Source organism: Pelodiscus sinensis, chromosome 2, assembly GCF_052426305.1.
Source record: "Pelodiscus sinensis isolate ZL-2025 chromosome 2, ASM5242630v1, whole genome shotgun sequence".
Classification (NCBI taxonomy): domain Eukaryota; kingdom Metazoa; phylum Chordata; order Testudines; family Trionychidae; genus Pelodiscus; species Pelodiscus sinensis.
The window spans coordinates 155,410,249-155,434,609 of NC_143053.1; the positions used below are offsets into that span (position 1 = coordinate 155,410,249).

General features: G+C 38.4%; 1 protein-coding gene across 10 annotated transcripts in view; it reads right to left on the reverse strand.

The window, feature by feature from the left end:
• Positions 1 to 24,361, reverse strand: part of FHOD3 (formin homology 2 domain containing 3) — a 592,306-nt gene that overhangs the window by 472,589 nt on the left and 95,356 nt on the right. For all 10 annotated transcript variants that reach the window (XM_075921655.2, XM_075921653.2, XM_075921652.2 and 7 more), the window contains exon 3: positions 20,474 to 20,538. In XM_075921655.2, the coding sequence (XP_075777770.2) occupies positions 20,474 to 20,538 (65 nt within the window). The remainder of the gene's footprint in view (positions 1 to 20,473; positions 20,539 to 24,361) is intronic.

Here is a 24,361-nt window from a genome sequence, read left to right on the forward strand (position 1 = left end):
GAAAGATTCCCAACCTTTTCAATGGGCTTTGGCTCAGATATAATGAGCCAGATTCTCTACTGGTATAAATGAGAATTGCTCAAGTGAAGGCATCTGCATAATTTTACACCAGCTCTGGATCTGGCCTTAAATGTGTATATACTCACAGTGCATATTCAAATCAGGTATTCCACCCACAAATGGCCAGACAGTAGCTTATATAAGCAAATACTCAATTTGTGTATACACTTCAGCTTTCTGTGTGCATAAATTGTGCACACACAAAAGTAAGCACACAACTGTGCCTGTCTAACTTGAAAAATCTGGCCCTATAACACTTATCAAAGTTCATATAGGAAATCCAAAGAAACGGGGAGGGGGGGCAGAGGGGAGGGAAAGGGTCCTTCAACCACAAGACCATCTTTCCTCCCCTCACAATAAACACCAAAACTGGACTTAATACAATAGTACTAATGTAAATAAAAATACTGAATGAAAAATAAAGCACATCTCATGCACTTGTTATACAGAGGGCACTACTGCAAGACCCCCCCCCCCCCCAAATATATTAGTAAGTCACTGGAAATGGTTTTTCTATCACTACAAAATCTTTTAAGGCATATTAACTCTACAGTGAAGGCATAGCTGAAGCCCAGAAGGCAATATTCTATCTACTATATATTTTGAAGAGTTTGGTTTTTTGTTTGTGGATTTGTTTGTGCAAAATAAAGTCATACTTCGTGATTAACTGCAGATACAAAATTCTGCACAAACAATCCTGCCACTCAAATTAGCTTGAATGCACTACTTTTTGCACCAGAATATGCTGGGTGAAAGATTTAAATAATTATTTTTGTTTTCCATCAGAAAAAAGTCCTGGCTATTATGATTAGAGTACATAAAAATATTTGCTAACAAAATTAAACTCAAGTCGCCTATTCAACTGTCATTTTAGTATAAAGAAAATGTTTACTGTTACAAATCTCAAAATAATTCAAGTTAGTTCAGGAAAGAGGAATGGAAGCTTTATAAATTTCTGATCCAAATTTACTATTTATGATAATTATTCAATAAAATGATGTTTCAAGTTGAAGTCCTACACATTTAAAACTATTTTTTATTTCCCTTTTGCAAGCACATTAATAATTCTATTACATATATTTAATTTCTCGAACTTTCCTATAAATGTAAACTATGCAAATGATTTTGCTCGGTCAACTAAAGGCCTCACCTGCTAGTTATCTATAAATGAAATATTCTGAATGGTGTGAAGGAGTGTGTGTGTCAGCGTGGATGCAAATAAGGCAGTGCATTTTTTTAGTCACTTAGAAGATGTAACTGCATTGATACTACAGCATTTGATTCCTCAGAAAAATCCTGGCATGGCTGTAGCTTATACAGTGATTTCCTTCTTCTACTAATGTTTCTCCTAGGAATAAAGGAAAATATCCTTCCATCATGGGCTTTAATGCCAAAGTACAGCTGACCTGATCCTCACAAGGATGGATGCATTGAGAGTTGCAGTTATCTGACTGTTTGCCTTTGATCTACCTGTCAATATACAACACAGAGAGGCGTTCACAGGCAGGAGCTGTGTTTAAAAACTCCCAGGTATGTGGCATCTCAAGAGAAGAATCAGGAAATATATAAGGAATCAGCAAAAACAAAAACAAAAGATAGCTGTAAAAATAACACAGAAAAGCGGCTGCTTTTCGCACAGCCCTGTGCATACTTGGAAGGCACTACTGCAATGTAGGTGGTAGTTGTATGCTGCTTTGGCAGGAGTAGGATGAGTTCTTTTGGGAGGTGCAGCAAACTTAGAGCTTTTTTTTTTCCTTGACAGGGAAATATGTATTTACAGTGTTACTGAGAGAACCACTCATGCCACAGATTGGTGCTCATTATCAGGAGGTACATATATTTCTTCACAATGTTTAATCACACACGCAAATGCCCAGATGTTTGTTTCCTGCCTAAAATCAACATGCATAGGAGAGAAGAACTTGCCCCCTACAAAATCAACAGATGTCGATGGACCAAATTCTGTCTTAGTCCCACTGGAAACTTCAGCCAACAGCAGAGTTGTGGTCTCCAATATCCAGAAAGGTCACAGATGCCATTGATCTGACTGTCAATATGCAACGCAGGAACTGACAGGCAGTGGCTGTGTATGACAACTGCCAGAAGACCTCAAGTATCTTACAGTTTCTCTAACATGCTGGTGTCTTGTTTGGTCATTTGCACCAGCACCAAGCAGATGTGAAATATGATCACTCTGAGCTAGAGCAGGCAATAGTAAATTGGGATTACAGTGTCCCCATCGCTGGGATTTTGCATCAGCACCCTGATTAGCTTTGATAGACCTTTGCGTGATTCCTTCAAATAGAAGATCACAAAGTGAATTGGGGAAAATAAATCTGCATTAACTTGGTATTAACTTGTAAAGCTATTCATGGTATCTGATACCTCAGTATGAGAAGGAACCATGCCCCATAACAGCTTTACCTTATTCCTCGCCCCACTGGCTGGCCACAAATCCTTCTGTGTGTGATATATATTTGTGACAGAGAGGGTGCTACATAGCCATATGGGATGATATTGGATAAGTATTTTTTGACACTTTCCTTTGTCAATTATGTCAATTTGTTTCCCTCTGCACTATGAAAGGGCATGAAACGTATGCCTTAGACATATTGTTCATAAGTAACTCATTACCACAATACTGAATATTTAGGCCCTTTCAGCATTAAGGAAATTTGCAATGGCATACATCAATGAAGTTACCACAGTGAAAACTCCACTATTTACACTATTGCAATTTAATCCAGTACAACACCAAGCATTTGTAATGTAGACAAGAAAGAACCTACCATATTTTACTCAACTCATTAGACAATATCTCTTCTAAAATCTTATACAGTTAAGGCATCTCTAATACAGTGAAGTGCCAGAAATAAATAAAGATAAAGACCCAACATTATATCAATGTTACATATACAAACAAGTATGCACGCCAGTAGGTCTCTAATGGAGCCTTGAAATAAAATACTACTAGGACCATTTTTCTATTTTCTAATAAACATTCTTAAAAATGGAACAAGATAAACATCAAAGCACATGGGAAAGAGTGAGTATTTGTAAATAAAGTTCTACTTTAGTAAGACCGGAATATTTTCTTTTCAGGGGAGTGATCCCAAGCTGGCAGCATTCATAATGGTGATCAAGTAATAAATTAATAACAAGAATAAGATTTTAAAAGAGAAAAACTAGAAGCACTATAGCCAGAGGCCTCAGATGACAAAGTCATATTCAGGCATTCCTTACGCCAGAAATGTTGGCAAAAGTATATTGCCATATGCTGAGATTCCAATAATACCCTGTTTATTTCATCTGTTATAGGAAATTTTTGATTGCAGGGATTTTTCTGAGTATTCTTCTCAGCTAGGATCTTACCAGTTCCATCTGTCTGCAGTGAGTGCAATCTATACAACATGGCTATTAAAACACACAAAAACTTACAAAAGAGAACAAAACAGAGAATTAAGTTAAGAGCAAATCATTTAGATTTCTATTTCATGATATACTTTCCCATAACTAAAGTGAGTCAGAGAAAGTAAACACTTTTAGAATCACTGTTTAACATTCTAATCTCATAATCAGTTAATTATTCACAGACAGTGGACCTAATGTGGAAGTTACACTAATGAGAAAATTCACCGGCTGAACAGAACAAATCGGGCATATATGGACAAAATCACTAGGAAAAAAACCCAGATTTTAATAATATAACTACTCTCAGAGCTTGGCATAAAGACATATTCTATGAGTAAAACTACAGCTATAAATGTTCATTTAGGATCTAGACATGAAAACAAAAAAGACAAAAAGGACAAAGTATTATTATTACTGATACATGGAACAAGCTAAGCATCGAAGCGCATATGAAGGAGTGGATTTAGGAAATAATATTCTGATTTAACGCTTTAATTTCTACATAAGCAGGGTCTGAATGACCTCTCCCATGACAGATATGTGGGAGAGCGAAAAGACTTTAGGAGCAAACTCTATTTACATGAACAAAAATACACTGCTTAAAATATCCAGCAGACCAAATAGTGTTGCTCAAAATGGTCCAGTTTGGTTGGTGTTTTGTTACAAATCATATTAGTATGAATTATGGGGTAGTGAAATTTTGTTAAAATAGTAATATATGGAGATATACCCATCTCATAGAACTGGAAAGGATCTTGGGAGGTCATTGAGTCCAGTCCCCTGCCCTCACAGCAGGACCAAATACCATCACTGACAGATTTGCCCCACATCCCTAAATAGCCCTCTCAAGGATTGAACTCAAAACCCTGGGTTTAGCAGGCCAATGCTCAGACTACTGACCTACCCGTCCCCGCCCCCCCATTATTATCAATGTTACTGCCTTTACTGCATGAATAAAGGGGAGCAGAACATTGCTTAAACTATCCCAAATGTCCATCAGATGAAAGGACCTCATTAAGTCAGGGGCTCAAAAGCCAGACACCTGTGAAAGTAAGAGGGGCAAAGACAAGGGTGGAGTTTTGGGAGGGTAGGGGAGACAGCAGCCATGAGCTTCAGGATGAAGATTGCTTTTCATCCTGTTCCCCTGACTAGCAGGGAGGGAAAATAACTGCAGGCTATCCATGCCTCTCACACCTGGCTGGTGAAGGGAGTCCATGTGACAGGCATGCACAGAATGCAAGCACTTTCCCCTTACTCCTTGATAGCCCAATGAACAGGATAAAAAGTAAGCTGCCTCCCAGAGTGCATTGCTGCTACCGCCCCTACCCTCCCAAAACTCTGCCCTTAGGTGTGGCTTCTCCCAAAGGATCCCTTCTGATTTAACCTGTTCTCCCCATTATTCAAGGACAGAGCTAAATAGGATTCTTTTTTGTTAAGTACTCAATGAGAGCTGAAATCACTTGGGAGGGGGGGCAGTATTTCTGCCCAGCCTGCTGACAGCTAAAAATCACTATGAGACTGACCTACAGAGATCATAGCAAAAAGGCAGATGGCAGCACGGGGTGTCTGATGGGTGGTCAGTGAAAGTAATGAGCTATTGGCTGGCCAGACTGCAAGGAACAGCAGCTGATAGGGTAGCCAGAAACAGTGGCTAACAAGGCAGGCAGCCAAAGGAAGTGTTTAGATGGTGGAGCAAGCCAGTCTTCCCTGGATGGGACATGACTCATTTAATAAGAACGACAACTGTGAATAATGTGTTGATGGGGGCTGGGGGAGGAAAGGAGAGGGGGTGAAAGGAAAAGGAATTTTGGTTGTAGAACTCAAGAACATGACGCAGAAGACTCTTCCCCACTCACCCTGGTGTGAATATCCTGCTTGCAGTTTTAGATTTATCAATCCTGCTTGCAGCATTTTATACAATTAATGCTCGGTGACTTCTCGACTTTCACTGAAAGCTTCTTTGATACACTTATGCTACATCTAAACTGCAAGCTTCTTTCGGAAGAAGCTTTTCTAAAAGAGATATTCTGGAAAAACTTTTTTTGAAAGAGAGCAACTATGCAACAAAAGTGCAATGAAAAAGCGATGTTTTTTTGAAAGACAGTGTCCAATCAATGTGGACGCTATCTCGCATTTCAGTTGTGATTACTGAGGATGGAGTGGCCAGCAGGGAGCCTATACTTTTTCCTGGAGGCCGCTTCTTTAAAAAAAAACCACTCTCTTCCACGTCCACACACACCTTTTACCAAAAAAGTTTTTTCGGAAAAAAGCTTCTTCTTCGTAGAAAGTGGTTTACTGCTGTCGGAAAACCCCCTCCGTTCTTTCAACTTTCTAACGCAAGAATGCAATAGCAGTGTGGACATAAGTGTAGTTTTTCCAGGAAAACTGCTGTTTTTCCAGAAAAACTCTGCAGTGTAAACATACCCTTAGAGTCTATGCTTATGAGTGGGGAAGCATTCAAAGGTGGATGTAATTTTCCCTGGTTACTGGATGGAAGTTCAAGACAGTTCTTTGTTGTACTGTTGAAAAGGAACCCTGGATATTGAACCCACCGCTGGTTTCTTCTGGCTCCACCAGGCAGAAGGGTTACTCTAGAAAAATACTACATTTTAGGGATTCAGTTCTACAACCTTTACTAATATGAGTAATAGTACTTAGAACAAAACCACTGCTAACAGGTTGTGCTCCTCATACTTTGGGAATACCTAATAAGGTTTTAGTTTAATTTTTGTATGTGTTTGGGTTCAAGAGCCTGCAGAGACCTTGGAAGTCTAGTGCTTTATTTCCCCCACTAACACTGAAGGATCTAACATTACCTTTGTAATTATTTTTTTCTGCTAGACAAAACCCACAAGAGATAGGATTATAAAACCCCTATAGAAAGCTTGACCTCATCCTAGTTTGAGAATACTTAAGTATGAAAAGACACAGGTTTGCAATGAATTTTTTTTATTTATATTTTTGTACACAGGTGGGTCACTCAGATCCAAAACACTGGGAGTGTTACAAAAACAAAATGTAATTATATAAATATTGTGTTAAAGTTACTGTGCATCTTTCCACTGAAGCTTCGTTCATTCATTCCCCCTGGAGAAGCCTATGTAAGACATTCCTAAAGATTTTTTTATTATTATTTCCTCTGTGTTTATATTCTGTACATTTTCTCTGAGGCATATGGAAGCAGGAGGTTCCCTGATTATTACTCCTCATGACTGCTGGCAATAACACTTGAAAACCACATGGTAATAACAACCATTCAAAGGGACACTATCATCTATGAAGAATGAAATTCTTGAAAGAAAGTAGGCCTCATTTGCGTGTATTTTAATGAATTAAAATATATAAACGAAAGGCTAAATCCTAAGGTTCTTCTTCAGGAAAATTTCCACTATTGACTAACTCATGTAGTTCTGACTGTGAAAACTGAGGCTACATCTACACTGTGGGTTTTTTGCGGAAGGGGAAATGCAAATGGAGTGCTCATTTGGATATCTCTCACTCTCATTTGCATATCTTCTGCCAATCCTTTTTGTGGAAGAGGTTTTTGTGATAAAAAGCCCTGTGTAGACGGGATCATTTGTCGGGAAAACCCCCCTTTTGTGCAAGTGCCTCTAAACCTCAATTTTTGAGGAATAAGGGATCTTGCACAAAAGGGGGTTTTCCCAACAAATGGCCCCATCTACACAGGGCTTTTTATCACAAAAACCTCTTCCGCAAAAAGGATCGGAAGAAGATATGCAAAGAAGAGTGTGAGATATGCAAATGAGCGCTCCATTTACATTTCCCCTTCCGCAAAAAACCTGCAGTGTAGATGTAGCCTCAGTTTTCACAGTCAGAACTACATGAGTTAGTCAATAGTGGAAATTTTCCTGAAGAAGAACCTTAGGATTTAGCCTTTCGTTTATATATTTTAATTCATAGCCTGATTAAGGAGTTTGAGACTTGGCTCATTAAGAATAAGTGGCAAAACAGTCACACAACAAATGTAAGAGGTGAGATAGAAATAGGACAAAAAGGTACAACTGATGGCACAGGCCTGTTGCTAATGATCATGTGGAACTGTATCACACGCAGGCGAATTCTGTGGAGCATAAAACTCAAGTAAAAGTTACAGCCCTGAACAGTTGTTTAGTAGTGTGTTGCCACACCTACTAAGAAAGATGGCACTCATAAAGCATGTCAGTTTGCATCGTTTTATTAAAACTTTAAGTTGAAACTCAGGCCTCTGCTGCTGCTAGTGTGCAACGGCATCACCCTCAGAGGGACTCTAGGAGGCATTGTGCCTTGGATTCCAGAATATGCTTGACAGAAAGAGAGAGAGAGAGAGCGCACACAGGAGGACAAGTTGTATGGCCCACTGCATGAGTCCTTAGCTCCATTCTGTTGCTTGAAACATCTACTGACCAGCTGGAGTGGAGCTGTGACAAATTTTCCTCCCTCCTTCCAGAAAGATGCCTACGACACTAGTGGGACTCAGGAGAGTAAAAGAATTACAAGTGTGTTGGCCCTTGGCATAGGAACAAGGCCACCGATGGAGGGGGGCAAAAGGAACAGTTGCCTCAGGGCTCAGTGATATAATGGCCCCAGGCTCCGGGCCCTATACATCGCTGTTGGAACCCCATGCAGCACTGTCTGTGTGCTACTGAGGGCTGGCATCCCTGGCTTTGTCCCTTCCACTTAGGGCCCTGCCCCTTCCAGGGGCCTAGACTCAAGCCCACATCTCCACATTGTCCAGAGCCCGGTAAAGTCTGCCGCCAGCCCTGAATAGAAAGTTGAAAGGTTTTTTAACACCCCACACTCAGCGCAAGGATGAATCAGACCTAAAATATTTTTAATGACCTGGAAATAAATAAATATTCAAGTGAACAATATAAGAAATGAGTCATTAGGTCAAGGTTTGGTCTGTTCATATAACCACGGCCATCACATTTTCTTTAGCATGTTCATTGAGTTTTACATCGAGCACTTTGGGTCAACCATTAAAGAAAGAGTTACAAGCCCTCCCTTATACATCTGCTGCAGCCACTAGGAACTAGCCTACTTCAAGCAGAGAGAGAGATGGAAAAGCAGTGACAGCTGGCTGTCATCTTACTGGGATTGTCCTTGTCTTCATCTGCTTAGAGCAGCTCATCTGTCCCTCAGATCCTGCAAAATAAGCTCTAGTGCCGCAGAAATGCTGAGGTAAGCCTAGGCACAGGGCCATAGTTAGAGTGACCTTTAGACCCCATCTGGCACCCATCAACCCAAGAGGCCTTCCACAAGCTGAACTGATAATACTTCCCATAAAACTATACAAAAGCACTTGTTACAGAGCAGGCTTTCACATAGCCAAACCGCTAAAGTTAGGAATATGGGAGAAGTATGGAACTGGTCCAATATTTTCGTTTTCCTTCCCATAGTATCATAAACTTAATTTGATACGCCAGTTTTAAACATGGCAAAATTACACTGCATTTTGATTGCTGAAGTATACTCATCCATTTGCCAATCATGGGAATGGGCAGGCAGCAACCCAATTAAAAAAAGCATAGTTTGCAAACACAAACTTAATTGCAAGTTTTAATAGTAAATACTAGAGTGATCATATTAAGGGTTTGAAAGGCAGAAAGTAACCTGAGAGTGGTATTGAATGCACAAGAATCAATTTAAATTCTTAATGAAAGTATGCAAACTGACAAGGTTTATGAGCTCCATCTTTCTTAGTACACATGGCCACACATTTCTAAGCTACAATTCAACATCTTTAACTTCTGCTTATGTTTCATTTTAAGGTTATTTTGGTACATGAGCGATATGTATTACTTTCACTGGAATTCACAGGAAAAATTAAAAGGGACAGTCAGATTAAAAAAAATACAGACTATTATGCATAAACACCAAAACTTTGTTTAGTGATTGTCAGGGTAGCATCTACACACACATTCCAATCCTTAAAACCTGAAAATACTACCTCTTTAGTATGAATTTATAAAACTTGCTCAAGATCTCCAGGTCTCCTAGTCCTGTGCTTTAGTGACATCTTTATTTTGCAGCACTGTAATAATATGCACCCATTAGCTTTAGTGAGGAGATATAAACTTCCATGAATCTTAGGGCTCATCTAGACTACAGGGAAGATTTGAAAGAGATCTTTCTTCCGATATCTAGACACGTTTTATTGGCAAACCCCCCTCCTTTTTCGAAAAGCTGCTTTTCCTCAAAATATGAGGTTTACGCGACTTTTCAAAAAAGGGGGGCTTGCTGACACCTAGATTGGAAGAAGATATGCAAATTCCTGTGGAATTTGCATATCGTCTTTTGAATCTTTCCTGTAGTTTAGACATAGCCTTACAAAGCATTTAGGTAGAGGAGCACCATCAAATTGCATATACCTGTGCTCCAAGTGATTTGTAATTAATGGAAAGGAGCTGGCCATCAAGGAGAGAGGAAATTAAGTAGAAGAGAGGGCAAAGCAACAACACAAAAGAACAGGAGGGAAATAGTGTTTATTAGGAGGATGGAATTCAGACATGAAATAAAGAGAGAGATAAATAAAAGAAGAGTCAGACAACGCTCTTCCCTATCAAGATCAATAAAGAAAGTAGTCTTTCCACGGAAAAGCTACTCCAGATATTGACTGGCACCACTCTGTGTATTCTCTAGAAAGATTTGTATCTCAGGCCAAATGCTGCCCAAAACCATAGGTGTGTTTTGGGATTTAGCTGTTGTTTTTATATACTGAACACATCAAAATAACTATGCTTTATGCTTCTAGGGTGCCCTCCATTAAGGGATGTGAACGTGTTTTACAAACACTAATGAATTATAGATGAACTGAAAGGCAATTCTCGACCCTATCTCCTTCATACAATTGTAATGTATATATTCCGTGTTATGAATTTAACAGTTCTCCTTTTTTATTACATTCAAAGTATCAAAAATATCAGCACCCCACTCCCTTCTTTTTTCCATAAGACCATTGCTACCTCTTTGAAGGAAGCAAAAACCTGATATAACTTAACTTCTGAGGTCCTACAAAGATCTGACCTACAATTTCCAGCACAAAGAGAACCTGGCAGTCTTTCTTCTAAAACGAAGAAATTGTAAAGGACATTTTTTTTAGATAGGCCTATCCTCTAAGTCTCAAAGCACATCAGTGGGAATTATTGATCTCGGTAGTTCAAACTGAACAGACCCTTCACTGTGCCTTTATTTCCTACTCATACTGCAAGTCAATGGCAAAGCCAGGAATGGAACCTCAATCACTTTACTCCCACTTCCACACTTCTTAAGCATGAATTCATAGTGTCTCTTCTAAGTGCCAATGTTTTTTGATTTGTATAACAAGTTTGTCAGAGTTAATTTTAAACTAGGCCTACGTATAAGACTTCAGGAAAGTAATCTGAAGTCTGTACCTGTGTTTTGTCTAAACTGAGGGGCAGCACAGCTTCGCAAGTGATTGATTAATCAGCCTCACCCAGTCAGAGGCTCCCTCCATTGAGCTGAAGGAGGCTAATTAATCACCCATGATGCTCGGCTGCCACCCACCTGAGAGGGAACACTTGCCTGTACTTTGACAGTGATTGTATTTTCCATATAGAAAATAGGCAGAATACAGGCAGGAAAATTATTGCTCGAGCTCTGTTCTAAACATAATACGAATACATTTTTAACAGATTTAAAAATGGGCTTGGTTGTGCTGTGATTAATGCTAAAGTGAAATAAGATTGGTGGTCTTAATCTAGTCCCAGAAGCTTAGAACTGATTTGCTTTTTTTGGCACAAAAAGATACACTAAGCAAACAAAATTAAAAGGGAATTTTTATGAAAAAACATTCAGCTACTGGCACAAGGTTATGAAAAGTTGCTATGTCTTTAGGGAATCCTTGTATACATTTCTGGAAGAGCATTCAGTTGATCTAATACCAAGCTACTTAATAATACTGTATTGTACTGAAACAGTTTTTGAGAAGTCAGACTGAGTCAGTACACACCACAACTCAAGCATGGCAATTCTATGGTGGCCCCACCAGATTCAGCAGAACTAAAATCGTGTTAATGTAAAATAGCGTTAGGTCTTTATATCCTATTTTTGCAAAGAAAAATCTAAATGTAAACCAATGTAGTGTGGTCATAGCTAGCTTGTAGGATATAAACAACTATGGCACACTTGCGCCATTACTATGGAGTATGATTTCTCAATCTGGAATGGGGTGGTCTAGTCACAACTCCCAGAAGAGGAGTTAACAGGTGGTTCTAACTATCATTCCCTTTCCATATTGCTAAGTGGAGTGAGCATCCCACATAGCCCTCAACTAGATGGGATGGGAGTACACGGGGCCAAACCCTAAGTTTGCGGGAAAAATATCACAGACAGGGTGTAGAAGTGGCCAGGCCTACTTACAGACGCAGGATATATCAGGCCAGAGCCTCAGCTAGCATAAACTGTCATAGTCCTTTGAAGTCAAGAAAGCTACGCTGCTTTACATCAGCTGAGGATCCCACCTTTCATGCTTGCTTTGGTCACAATGCCTCTCAGGTCTCACACTGAGGAAGTGTACCTCCAAACTGCCCTAAGAAGAGGGCTCTGACTTAAAAGCCTTCTGAAAGACTGCCAAAGACGAAAATGTAATTAGGATTCTAGCAGTTATAGGCCCTATAGCTATAAAGACCTCACATTGGGGAGAAAAGTCTCTACCCTGGTTTTATTTATGGGCAAAAGCCTTTTAAACATCAAAGTAAAAACAAATACAAGAGTTCAAAACAATATTTGCAAGCTCAATAGAAAGAATACATTGTTTTTTTTAAAAAAGGAGAATAAACTAGTCGCCATAATAAATACTACAGCTCACTAGTAGATATCTGTAGGACCAGAACCTTATCCTGCTCATTGTTATAAACAGAACATAGGCCTGCCTACAGGGGGAGCAAAGGGTGCAAATGACCCAAGGCCTGGTGATTCAAAAAGGCTTGGAGCTCCTGGCTGTCACTTCCACTGCTGTAGCAGCCAGAGACCAAGGCCCTTTATGTGGTTGCTGGAGCACCAGCCAACATGCTCCTGGCAGCTCTGAGGGCTGCATGCGGGGAAGGAAGTCAATGCTGCTCGCTCAGAGTAGTGCTGAGGGCAGGCTGCTCTCAACCCCATCCTTTCCACCCATGGCCACGCCCCTTCCACGAGCATGGAGCCAGATCATCTGTCGGCCCCTCTAACAGTATATGTATGTATATACAACTAGACTGTCCTATTTTTTAAAATATTTATGTTTCATCCTGGTTACACTTTTTTCAAAGATTGAAATTACAGTGTTAGTCCCTTGACAGATTACATAGATTTAAGATTTTATGATTAGACCAGACAATTGAAACACCAGTTATTTGGATGTGACATGTTAGACATTTTAATTACAGTATGCCAGAAGGCAGAAGACATGCCAATTAATTAATTAATACTTTACCTATTTTCATGGGGCTTTTGTGAAACTTTATACGTTAAAACACATAAAGTGATTTGAAATCATTGGAATGAAGGTACTATAAAAGTGCCAAACAATACTGCTTACTGTGCAGTGCTTAATCCCCAAAAGAAATGTATGTGTAGTTAGACTGCAAGTCCAAAAAATAATGAAATAAAAACCTTTTGCTGGATTTCTTTTCTATTCCAGATTACAATAAATACAATAAGACAATCATTTAAATTACATTAAAAATATCTGGTACAAATTTGCAAATGGAAAAATAAAGGTGCCCTCACACCCATTTATCTCGCTTTGCATTGCATTCTGTAGACACAAATGAAGATGACCAGTGTTTTTTTATTAGCCTTGTTTTATTGCTCAATAATATTTGTTACTGGTCAAAACAGAGTTTTTCTAACCTTCCAAATTTTAAAACTGAAATAAGAGAAAAATCATTCTGGAAATCAAAATAAAATAAATATAAATAAATAATAAAATAAATAATAATAATAATAATAATAAAAAGGTTAGAATAGATGATAATTTGATAACTGTTGTATTTTCAGCCCAAGAGAAGTAGGGCAAACTTTCAAATGTTCAGTCACAGCAGTCCTTTCAGAACTGGAACAAGCCCTCTTAAAATAGCAAGCTCACTGTTAATTGATGCTTTGGTTTCTTTGCTCCAAAACTTTCATGTTGCTGAAGCTTTAAATTCAGGCCCCTACAAAGATGAGGATTTTGAATAGACTTGCTGAGTAATCATTAGAGATTTCTCCACTTTGTCTAAAATTCTCTCTGGACTAACACATACCTTGCTTGAGGCTAAACTTGAATATTTTCAAAACAGAAGACTCAGTTTCAAAAGAAAATAAAAGAGAATGGGAGGAGGGGGCTGAAAACAGCTTAAAATGGAATGATGACTGTAACTGTCGACAGGAATTCATGACTACAGCTTCTTTGCTGATCATAAGCAAGGGCAAAAACGATGTCAAGAAATGCTGTGATGGATCTGGAGAAGCAGGTTGTCTGAATGTATCCATTTATTTGAACAGGAATATCTAACACCATTATTTCAAGGAGGCTGATTTTTTAAGCAAAATTATTAATTATAGTATTTTTCTGACTCAATCTGACTTGAGGACTGGACTTAGAGCATCTGTGTTCCAAAGCCTGGATAAAGTTAATTTAAATAATTCTCAAATGCCCAAAAGGGTATTTTTATTGCTGGTTTTTTCAGACAGTTCGTGTTTCACAAACTGAAAAGAAGCTGAATCACATATCTCCAATCACACCTGGAAACAGCCAAAAGATAGTGTGTATGCTGTGCTAACTAGTCCTCAAATTACACTATTTAGAAAAAAAAAGCTGACTTCCCCCCTCCCCCCATGCCAAAAAAAAACCAAACAAACAACAAACCCTGAAACTCCTATTCCCATCTTTTCTTTTTGTGTGATCTCAGTTTATATGTTTATTATCTTCATTTAAACCATGCCTTTCACTAAAATACAGCAGGAACCATGAGCAGTATATCATGCCTGTAAATCAATAATTGACAACCCTCCTCTAGCATCATCATTGTAACCAATTAAAAGTGGAATTCATCTTTTCTTTCCAGTTATATTGAGAAGATATTTAATAAAGCATTTGCAACTCACCTCTTCTGCAGTTCTGTTATCATCAGCATATGAACTCCAAACCACAGCACTTCCGACAAATTCTCGAGGCACCTCTATTGTTCCCTTTAAATTAAATCCGAATTGGTTGCACGTTTTGCTCAGCTGCTAATGCTCTCCACATGCTCTTTCTTTCAAGATTAAAATGTTTTCCCTTAGGTATTTCTAACACTGAACAGAAATCTGTAAAATGCCCCTCAAAGAACCTCTTCTCTTTGAGTCTTTCCTTTTGGCCTGTAAATCACAAGTTACAGGCCCAAATGAGAGACTCAAAGAAAAGACCTAAACCTCGGTTAAGCCTCCATTGCAAAAGGTTTTTTTATGGGACACTTTGTCTTTCCATATTTTGGAGGTCCAATTATAAATTCCAAAAGTTCTCGTTTCCAGGGAGATAATTTGTTAGGCTAAGAAACCGAAACAATAGGGAAAGCAGTTTCTTAACATCAGAATCTGCAAGTATTACCATACCTATTACCACAGCCGGTACCACCTACATGGACACATTCCAAAATATGCAACATTAAAGAGAACATTAAGGTTGCATGGTTAAGCATTCAAAATTAAGGCTGTGCCAACAGTTTGGTTACATGCAGAACCTTAACTCTGACATCTTTTATGACTTGAGCATTTATGACTTCTCTAATGTATCCCTTTGTCAGATCTTTTTCTTTCTTGTCTAACTACACTAATTTCTTCTCCATTATGTACCAGATATCTTTACTGGTTTAGGGTTAGATTTTGCTGCTAGGATATCAATACCGGAGCAACAGAGGCTTGAGTCTCAGGAATTCAATGAGAGTATTCCCATACATAAAATTAAACACATGCAAAAATGACTGCAAGATCAGGATCTAACATATAACAACATTTTCAACAAGTGACTATGACCAATAATAAGAAGGAAGAGGTGCTCTAACTGGTGGTTCTGAATCACTTTAAGATAAAAATATCGTCTCTCTCAGCAAGCTCCTCTACGTAGATATTATCACCTGACGGTTTCTCACGGGCATCACAGTACAGGTGGGTCTTGAAAAGGGACTTACGGACCAATCTGGGGAGAGTATGTCATGCATAAGAAGCAGCATAGAAAAAATGAAAAGGAGCTAACGAGGGAAGTAGATGTTTGGCATTAGCATTACTAGTAAACCCAAAGAGTAAAGAGGCTGCCAACGCAGAGGAATTCTCAAAATACAGTATTATGAGTGATTGAATACCTGGGGCTAAAATGGAAACTATTATGCAATTGCTGATGTTCCTGCTAAAATGTATACGGGGTGCTATGAGGTTAAATGCATTAATGTTTCTGAAAGCTCCATGTAATTACCAAGAATTTTTATGATGCATGTAACTAAAAACAATACCGAGAACAAGCGAGAGTGTATTTTGGAGGAGAAGAGCTATGATGCTGCAAATATAATCAATATGAACTTTAAAACTCATTGTTTTGGCATATTGTAAGCAGAAAGTTAATCCTTACTGAATTTGCCTCTTCATCTTGATAGCAATCACACAGCCAAACATTTTGCCATTCCTGTTAAAATGGAGCACTAATTTCAGGCAAAGATTTTCTATCCATCAAAATCACTATATCTGGGAAGAAAACCATTGGCTGACATACGTATCTAAATTGATGTAAAGGGATTACGTCATTGTAATACTATAATTACTATATTGATTGATTTATTGCTTGGAATGTGATAATGCCCACAGGCTCCAATCAGGGAGTAGGGGTCCACTGAGCTAGTATTATACACATGTATATTTGAAAATTATGTTCCTGCACCAAAGAGCTTACAACCTAAGTATATATTGAGGGACAAGAGATAGATAAAACAAACAGATATGGGGACCACAAACTGAATAGTGAGATATTTATTAGCATAAGTAAAAAGAAAAAACCTAAAGATCAGTTTATACCATGCAATCATACTGAGCCCACAACTATAGGGAGCAGATCAACTACAGGATGATGACAGTGGCTAACAAAAAGATTGGAGACTACCCCTGAGACATGGATGAGGAAGATACTGCACATTTTAATGCAAAGATAAAAATAACAAAAATGAGAATCAGGAAGCTGACAAAGCGGGGCATGTTAGAAAATACAATCAAAGAAAGAAGGGTCAGATGGCTGCAACATGCCCACCATATGGGAAACATGCTGAGCAAGTAATGAACTGGGCACCTGAAGGAGGAAAGAGGAAGCAAGAAAGGTCAAGAAAGAACTGGCAGAAAATAGTGACAGAGGTTACTGAACATGCTGACATCACTCGGAATGTACAACTAACGCGCAATCATAATGCATGGAGAAATTGTACAGTCTGATAATGCGTTAGCGGCACAGGAGAAACTAAAGCTTATGGCATTAAGCAGAGGTCACAGCATACCAGCTGTCTGGCCACTTTCATAGAGGAAAAAATAAAGTCAACATTCAAGAAATAATGAAGAGTTCCCTTGTTTTGGTCACTGTGTTCTCTTCTATTAACCTGTCACAGAAAAATGTTGGCAGTATATAATTATTGAATTCATTGGTATTGCTAGGAAAAAGAAGTCAGCCCAGAATTTTGTCCGTGTAATACTGGGCACTAATTAGTCAAAAACTGCTCTGCCTGGACAATGTGAAAATTCTTACCACTGCTGATGTTTTAGGCTAAATCTTGGTTTATTCAGAGGTTTATCAAATAATCAAAATTTCCATATTTAACAAATGCACACAAGTAATATTAACTCACAAATAAATGAAAGCAAGAAAATTTGGATATAAGGCCTGCCAAGACACCAATGAGACTAAACCATGAAGTGTTAACTAACTAGAAATGTAATTACCCCAAACAAAAATCAAAATTTGATAGAACTGAGAAAAGGCATCTGAAAGTGGGCCATTTACTTCAATGACTAAGTCTATCATTTTGACTGGTTTTATTGCTCCAGGAACAAAAACTCGATTAAGCTACAGCATAATTCAACTCATTCAGGTCTTTTTAAAACTGTTCATTTGTTTGATTACATTAATAATGATATAGTTCAAATGGGATTAAATAAGACACAGGGAAAATTGTTGTTTTATATTAAAGCTATTTGTTCCTTCTTCCATCAAGTTCTTAATTTGATGATAAAGTCCAAAAATGACACAGAAAACTTTTTAATGTGAAATTTAAAAGAAAAAGAGATAGAGAGAGGAATAAGTAGTTGTAGAGGGTTGGTATGAAAATAAATACATTAAATAACAATTTCAGTGTTCAAAATACTACAAAGCATACACCTCTTTTTTGCCTCCTACTTAAAGTTTCTTCCTTTGTCACAAGTTGGAAGTGGGACTGTAACTACTACTTCCTAAAGCACAAATACATTAGCCAATCTGTCACCTGACATTAAAGCCCAATGAAATGCCAAGAGATTAGCATCCTCAAATCCAGGGAAATTTATTTTGACATTCTGAACATAAATATTTGTATATTTGATATGAAAAGAAAAAAATATGTAGGAATAAAAAATGGAACAATTTACAGGAGCTTGTATTAAAAGAAAACAGTCTTTTTTATTTCATACTTTAATGAAAATTATAATAGGGCCAGGGCCGGCTCGAGCCATTCCTGCGCCTCAGGTGGCGGGCGCACGACACATGCGCAGCTCTGCCCCCGGGCGCATGACGCATGCGCAGCCCTGACCCCCCCCCCAGCGCGCTGCGCCCGTTAGAGCTGCAATAGGGCGCGCAGCGCCTGATTGCAGCTCTAAGGGGCACCGCGCAGCTGGGCAGCTGCCTGGCTAGCTCCCCCTTAATCCGACCCTGAATAGGGCATGTGAATAATGATGACAGACTACATGATAACAGCCCCAATACTGTCTAGTAAAACTGCTATAATATGCTAGCGATACATTTAAACACAGTTGGTCACATTCTAAGCATAATCCTTTGCAAGCACATTGTGAAGAAAGACTATTGTAATTACAGTATAGGTGGGTGGAACTAATGAAAAGAGTGAAGCAAATTTCTTATTCCATAAAACAGCAGCTCAGATTGCTTTAACTCCTGGCTTCTACCTCACTTCCCCAAAACAAAACAAAAATAATGATACATCTTTCAAGTTCGGAACTAATGCTCATCTTTGGACAAGGCACAGCATGCAGCTGATGAAGACAGATACTCACTGCCAATGAAAAATCCTTCCTAGTTTCTCACCAGTGTAACTGACATGTACCTTTCTCAGAGTGATTTCAAGACTAAAAACTCTATTATTTCACAGTATCTTATAAAAAATTAAGAAAACTATATTACAAGCAGAAAGGGTTTAAACAAAACCTCTGATCTGAAAACTCCAAAAACTTTGGCAAGGTTCTGGAATCTAAAATCAGATCCAGATCTTGCAGTCGGCTTCTATGTCTATAATGCAGCTAGCCAAAAGTGCAGATTCATATCTAAATTTTAAATATTTAAAATTGAAGGCACCTTTTCTGCATTGTACATTACACTGAGGAACTTTTTTAGAAAACAGAAGATATGTTCAGTAAGATACATATGTTCAAGGATATTTGTGTATGTCCATCAGTAACAGCAAATGCAAAACTTAATGCTCTGACTCTTTGCACTCTGGCCAAACTAAAAACCTGACATGAGAAAATATGTTTTGTGACTCTAGGAAACATAGGAACTTTTCTCTTGTAATAATGGTCTGTTGAAGAGATAACATAGCAGCCAGAACAACTTTTTCTCCAAACTGTTTTTAATTTAATTCATATTTATACAATAATCCTAGTCTTGGCATCCTTGCTTCTTCTCTAATAGCAAAGCACATATGCTCAATAATGGTCCACTGTTGTTCTTCAATCAGCTAGAATAGGGAAATCTGTTTCTACATGATGCCGTCTAGAGACAGCTCTCAATGGGAGGCATTTGAGGAATTCTGTAGGTTGCTTATGCTCAGTTCAAATTCTTATAAAGGCTGTTTCAGCATGTGTCCTCAGATTAAGAAGAAAATTTAATTGTATTTAAAGTCTAATTTCATGAACACTCAAACAACACTACAATTTTAGAAACAAAGAGAATCTTTATTCAGCTTTTTTTTTTTAATGAGCCTAAAAGCATTTGTCTCTATAGTTCTGTGTTCAGACTTTGATCTCTTGAATCCAGGCTAACACAGTCTGAATGTGTTAAAGTATCAAAGGGCAGTTGGCATGTCTCTACATGACTCTTGTGAGAGCATCAGGTCTCCGTGCGTTGTTTGTGCCCACAAGCAATGTCACCATGCCCCCATTGGCTGACTGTTCCAGCCAATGGGAGCTGTGAGGAGGGTGATGGAGTCCAAAGCCATTTATACATTAATTTATAAAATATTCTCTAGAGCTACTCACAATGAAGATGTATATCACCCTTGCCATTTAGAGACGCTCTAATCCAGATCAATTTCTGTATCCAAATCCCTTTCCTATCTTTCCACCTGGGTTGTTTTCTGATTAACATCTTTTTCAATCAAAATTGCACATAACTTAGAAATTAAGCCTTTTGTTCTAGCTTGCTCCTGGGTCAATTCCTCAAATGATTAAAGGTTTAGATACAGCTATCTTTATCCAGAGTTCAAAAGACAATATTTGACTTGTAAATACTGAAAATACAGGATCTTTATATTAGTAACATTAATACAGATCCCTTGATATGTTTCAAATCAGGTTTTAGAAACAGCTGTCCAGATTAAGTAATGTCAGCTGTTACCCCAATGCCTTGTCACTTTGATTTTTCCTAAGGATAAATCCCTAATTATTAATGAACGCAGACCCCTCTTCACTTTATACCTACAATAATCCCACTGAAATCAGTGGGAGAGTTTTTTTTTGCTCAACCCTCTCATATATTCTTAAAACTTGGTTCCCAGAGTACTCTCTGTTTTAGAACCTCACTTACCAATGCAGGCGTGGACTCTCACTGACAGCTGGGTTCTCAGAATTATACTGTGCTTCTTGCCTCTCCTGGCAAAAAAAGAGGAAAACTTGATGTTAGTATTGAATCCACAAAGAGATCTCTAAAAGCTTGATTTCATCTAATATCACTAGAAACCCCAGATTGGCACAGCTCAAAGCAACGATTCAGGGATTTTTTTCATCATAAAAATATGTATTTTTATGTTGTTGTAGTTCCAAGAACCCCAATGATGAAGTAAGACCCCATGATGATACGTGCATAGCTGATCATTAAAACAGAGAACGATAAGGTAAAGATTGTGTACACAACCTTAACTCTGCCCATCTCTACAGTATATGCATTTTCATGAGTCTTTAGGTACATGCCTACATACCATTTCTATATCAATACAATATACCAGTTTTCCAACAAGCTTAAGCTTTCCTTTTGAATCCATTAAAACCTATGTCACATCCTTATCTTACTGAGACAGCACAGAAGTAAGACTACATCTCCATGCATCTGTTGTCCTGGCAGGACAGACCTATGCGGATCTTCAGTCTGCTTCAAAGCACAGTCTCTAATCTCTGGGTATGCTATCTTCCAAGCAAGTGGCTGGAAGCAAGCATAGCTTTGGCTTTGTGCATACACACACGCACGCACGCACCATTCAACAGCCAGGCCTCAAGTAACACACACACACACACACACACACACACACACACACACACACACATACACACACACACACACACCTCTCATCAGGACACTTGGGATGCAATGGCTCTTCGGACTTGTTCAAGGCTGTACCCAAGCACACTTTCCCTATCAGCCTTAATCTTTCAACTGTACATACAAGTTAGCCATAAGTTCATGTACTACACAGCCTGCTTTAGATGCACAGTTTACCATTAGATAGAAATTTCTCTGCAAAGTCTTCTTCCAATGCACATATTGCAATTTTCAATGGGTCACAACTCTACCAGATCAAAACCAGTTCTCACCAGACCAGTGGCTCTGATCTTCAACAAGGAATGCCATCGAGCCATATTTCAACTTCTTTCCCATAGCTGTTAAAAATAAATTTTGCAACCTTTTTTTGAAACAACAGTGAAAAAGGGTGGTTCCCCTCCCCCTCCCTGTACAATTTGCCACAGAAAAATCCACATTCAGGAAAATACCAGGCCTGCAAAAATTAAGCAATACATAAGTGGTTGAAATCTGAGGTTAGAATGGAATTGCTTATGTACTAGTAACTGAAAAATTCTCGGCCACTCTTACAATAATATGTTTTCATGTTAGTTTACATCAAACCTTTAAATTACATTGGTTTTGCAGTGCTCTCCTTGCAGTGGCATAAACCAATTTCAAAATATAAAATTTCTTTTAAGACTACTAGATTTGCAGATCTTTTAACATTTCAAACACTAGCATACTGTTTCCTCAGATGTATTCTGTATAGTATACAATATATAGTAACTCCTTTTTTCTGAGCAAATTCCCACTTTGATAATAAAAATCTGTGTACCTAAACTACTCATTTAATTTCAATGGGGCACAGTATTCTTTTGCACTTTATAGTTTGTACATTGTCAACACCTGCCCCTTTCCAGCACAAAAGTGCAATGAATAGTGTGAAACATCTAATTCACAAAGTGCTTTGGGATCCTTTCAAATAAAGGGACCCAAATAAATGTGAGATATTCATTTTAGTACCATTCATTGATTTATGATTCTATTCACCAGATATATTCTTTATTTATTCTTTCTATGGTGCATTGCAACATGATGGCTCTTCTAAATGTGAAAAGATAGGTATTCTATGTTCCTTATTCTGCACTATTTTTAATACTTTTGCGCAATGGATGACCTGTCTCTTATGAAGAGAGCAGGATGATTTGGTGATTGTAATGTGGGATGGAAAAATTAGAGGTTAAATTCTTTGTTCCATTCCAGATCTCCACTGTGATCCTGGGCACGCCATTTAATCTCTCTGTGCCACACATCACCACCTGTAAAATGAAGATAATAGCACTACCCTATTTCACAAGAATGGGTGCAGACAAAGGTACTGAAGACTGTTTGGTGATTAGATACTACACCAATGGAGCCAAGTAAATATGTAAGATAGATGGATAAAAAGGGTAGCTATGAGAACAAAAACAGTGAACTCAGATAATGAATGCCCAAGATAACCATGAAGATTTATTCTTTTCTTTTTCTGAAACGTGCCATTTTAAACCAGACCAGCTGTAGAATTTAATGCTTTCTCTGTACACCAGACACAAGCCCAGAAAACACATCACCGAAAATAAAAAACTGAAATGTGGCAATAATGTTGCCAGCAAAATGGATTTCTAAACACAAATTGGCTTTTTCGCCTTCAATCAGTGGTTAGCTTATTGGATGAAGTTTCAAAAAGGGCAATTTGTTACTGAAAGGAAACCATAGCTACCCTTTCTGCTTGTCATGATCTTATTCTACAGGCAGTCACTGGGGCTCAAGGGAAACTGGTCATCAGGTTAATTATTACCAGCTATGCTGATGACACCAGTACAAGGAGATACTGCTATCTGGTTTTCACTTAAAAGACAGAAAATAACAATTTCATTCTTTATTTTGCTAATACTGTAAATTAACAACTGTAAATAGTTACAGGAGTTTTCACCCCCCCACACTCTACCCTACCACCCCTCTTCTTCATTTTCTCTCAGTTCTGGCATTTCTGATCATTTCCTTACCTTTGTATCCCTCCCAGTTTTATCCTTCCCAGAATAAAGACTCTTTTAATAACCTTTCCAACAAACAAACATCATCAAGTTAGTAAATTTCCAGAACACAATGACATCAAAGAAACCTGCAAAAACGGTGCTTTATTAATCTAAGTATCTGTTTATTTTACTGTCAGAACCAAAATTTTAACTCCCAGGCCTCCCCACACAAGATAGCTATGGAAGAGTGAATGGATTTCAGCCTGAGTAATGCATCATCATCAAAGATGTCTATTAAGACTTGATTGCAGAATGTTTATAAATTGGTGATGAGGCATGAGGCAGAATGAACACTGTTCAACGGTCAGATTCTGGTTTGAGTTTGTCATGATAACTCTTAACTTTAAGTCACTAAGTCCATGTCTTCATGTGCCACATTGGAGATTGATCTTCTGGCATTCGATTTAGTGGGTCTAATTAAGACCACCCTAAATCGAATGCTGAGAGAGCAGCTTCCAGTACTCCTTGAAATCACCAGGAGTAAAGGAAGCTGGGAGGAGCATTTTCTCCCATTGGCCTCTCTCTGGCTACGTCTAGACTGCAAGCCTCTTTCGAAAGAGGCTTTTTCGAAAGTATCTTTTGAAAAAGCCTCTTTCGAAAAAGAGCGTCTAGACTGCAACCAGTACTTTCGAAAAAGCAAGCCGCTTTTTCGAAAGAAAGCACCCAGGCAGTCTGGATACTCTCTTTCGAAAACGCCCTGTTTGCATTCAAGAACGCCTTTTTTCAAAAGAACACTTTCGAAAAAAGGTGTTCTTCCTCGTGAAATTAGGTTTACCACCGTCGAAAGAAAAGCCGCGTTTTCGATTTAATTTCGAAAGAACGCGGCTGTAGTCTAGATGCAAGTGAAGTTTTTTCGAAAAAAGGCTACTTTTTTCAAAAAAAACCTTGAGTCTGGACACAGCCTGAAGATGGAACCAAGCTCTGCTTAAGGTAAGCTGACTCCTGCTGCATATTTTACATAGCTGGAGCTACATACCTTTTCAGGTCTATGGTAGACCTGGTCTGATACATAATAAATATGGAACACCTTTTCCCACAAAGAGAGTTACACTTCAGAGTATAACTTTATTTTAAATAACTAGCTAAGGAGTTGGGATAGTTCACAGATCATCACCATCAG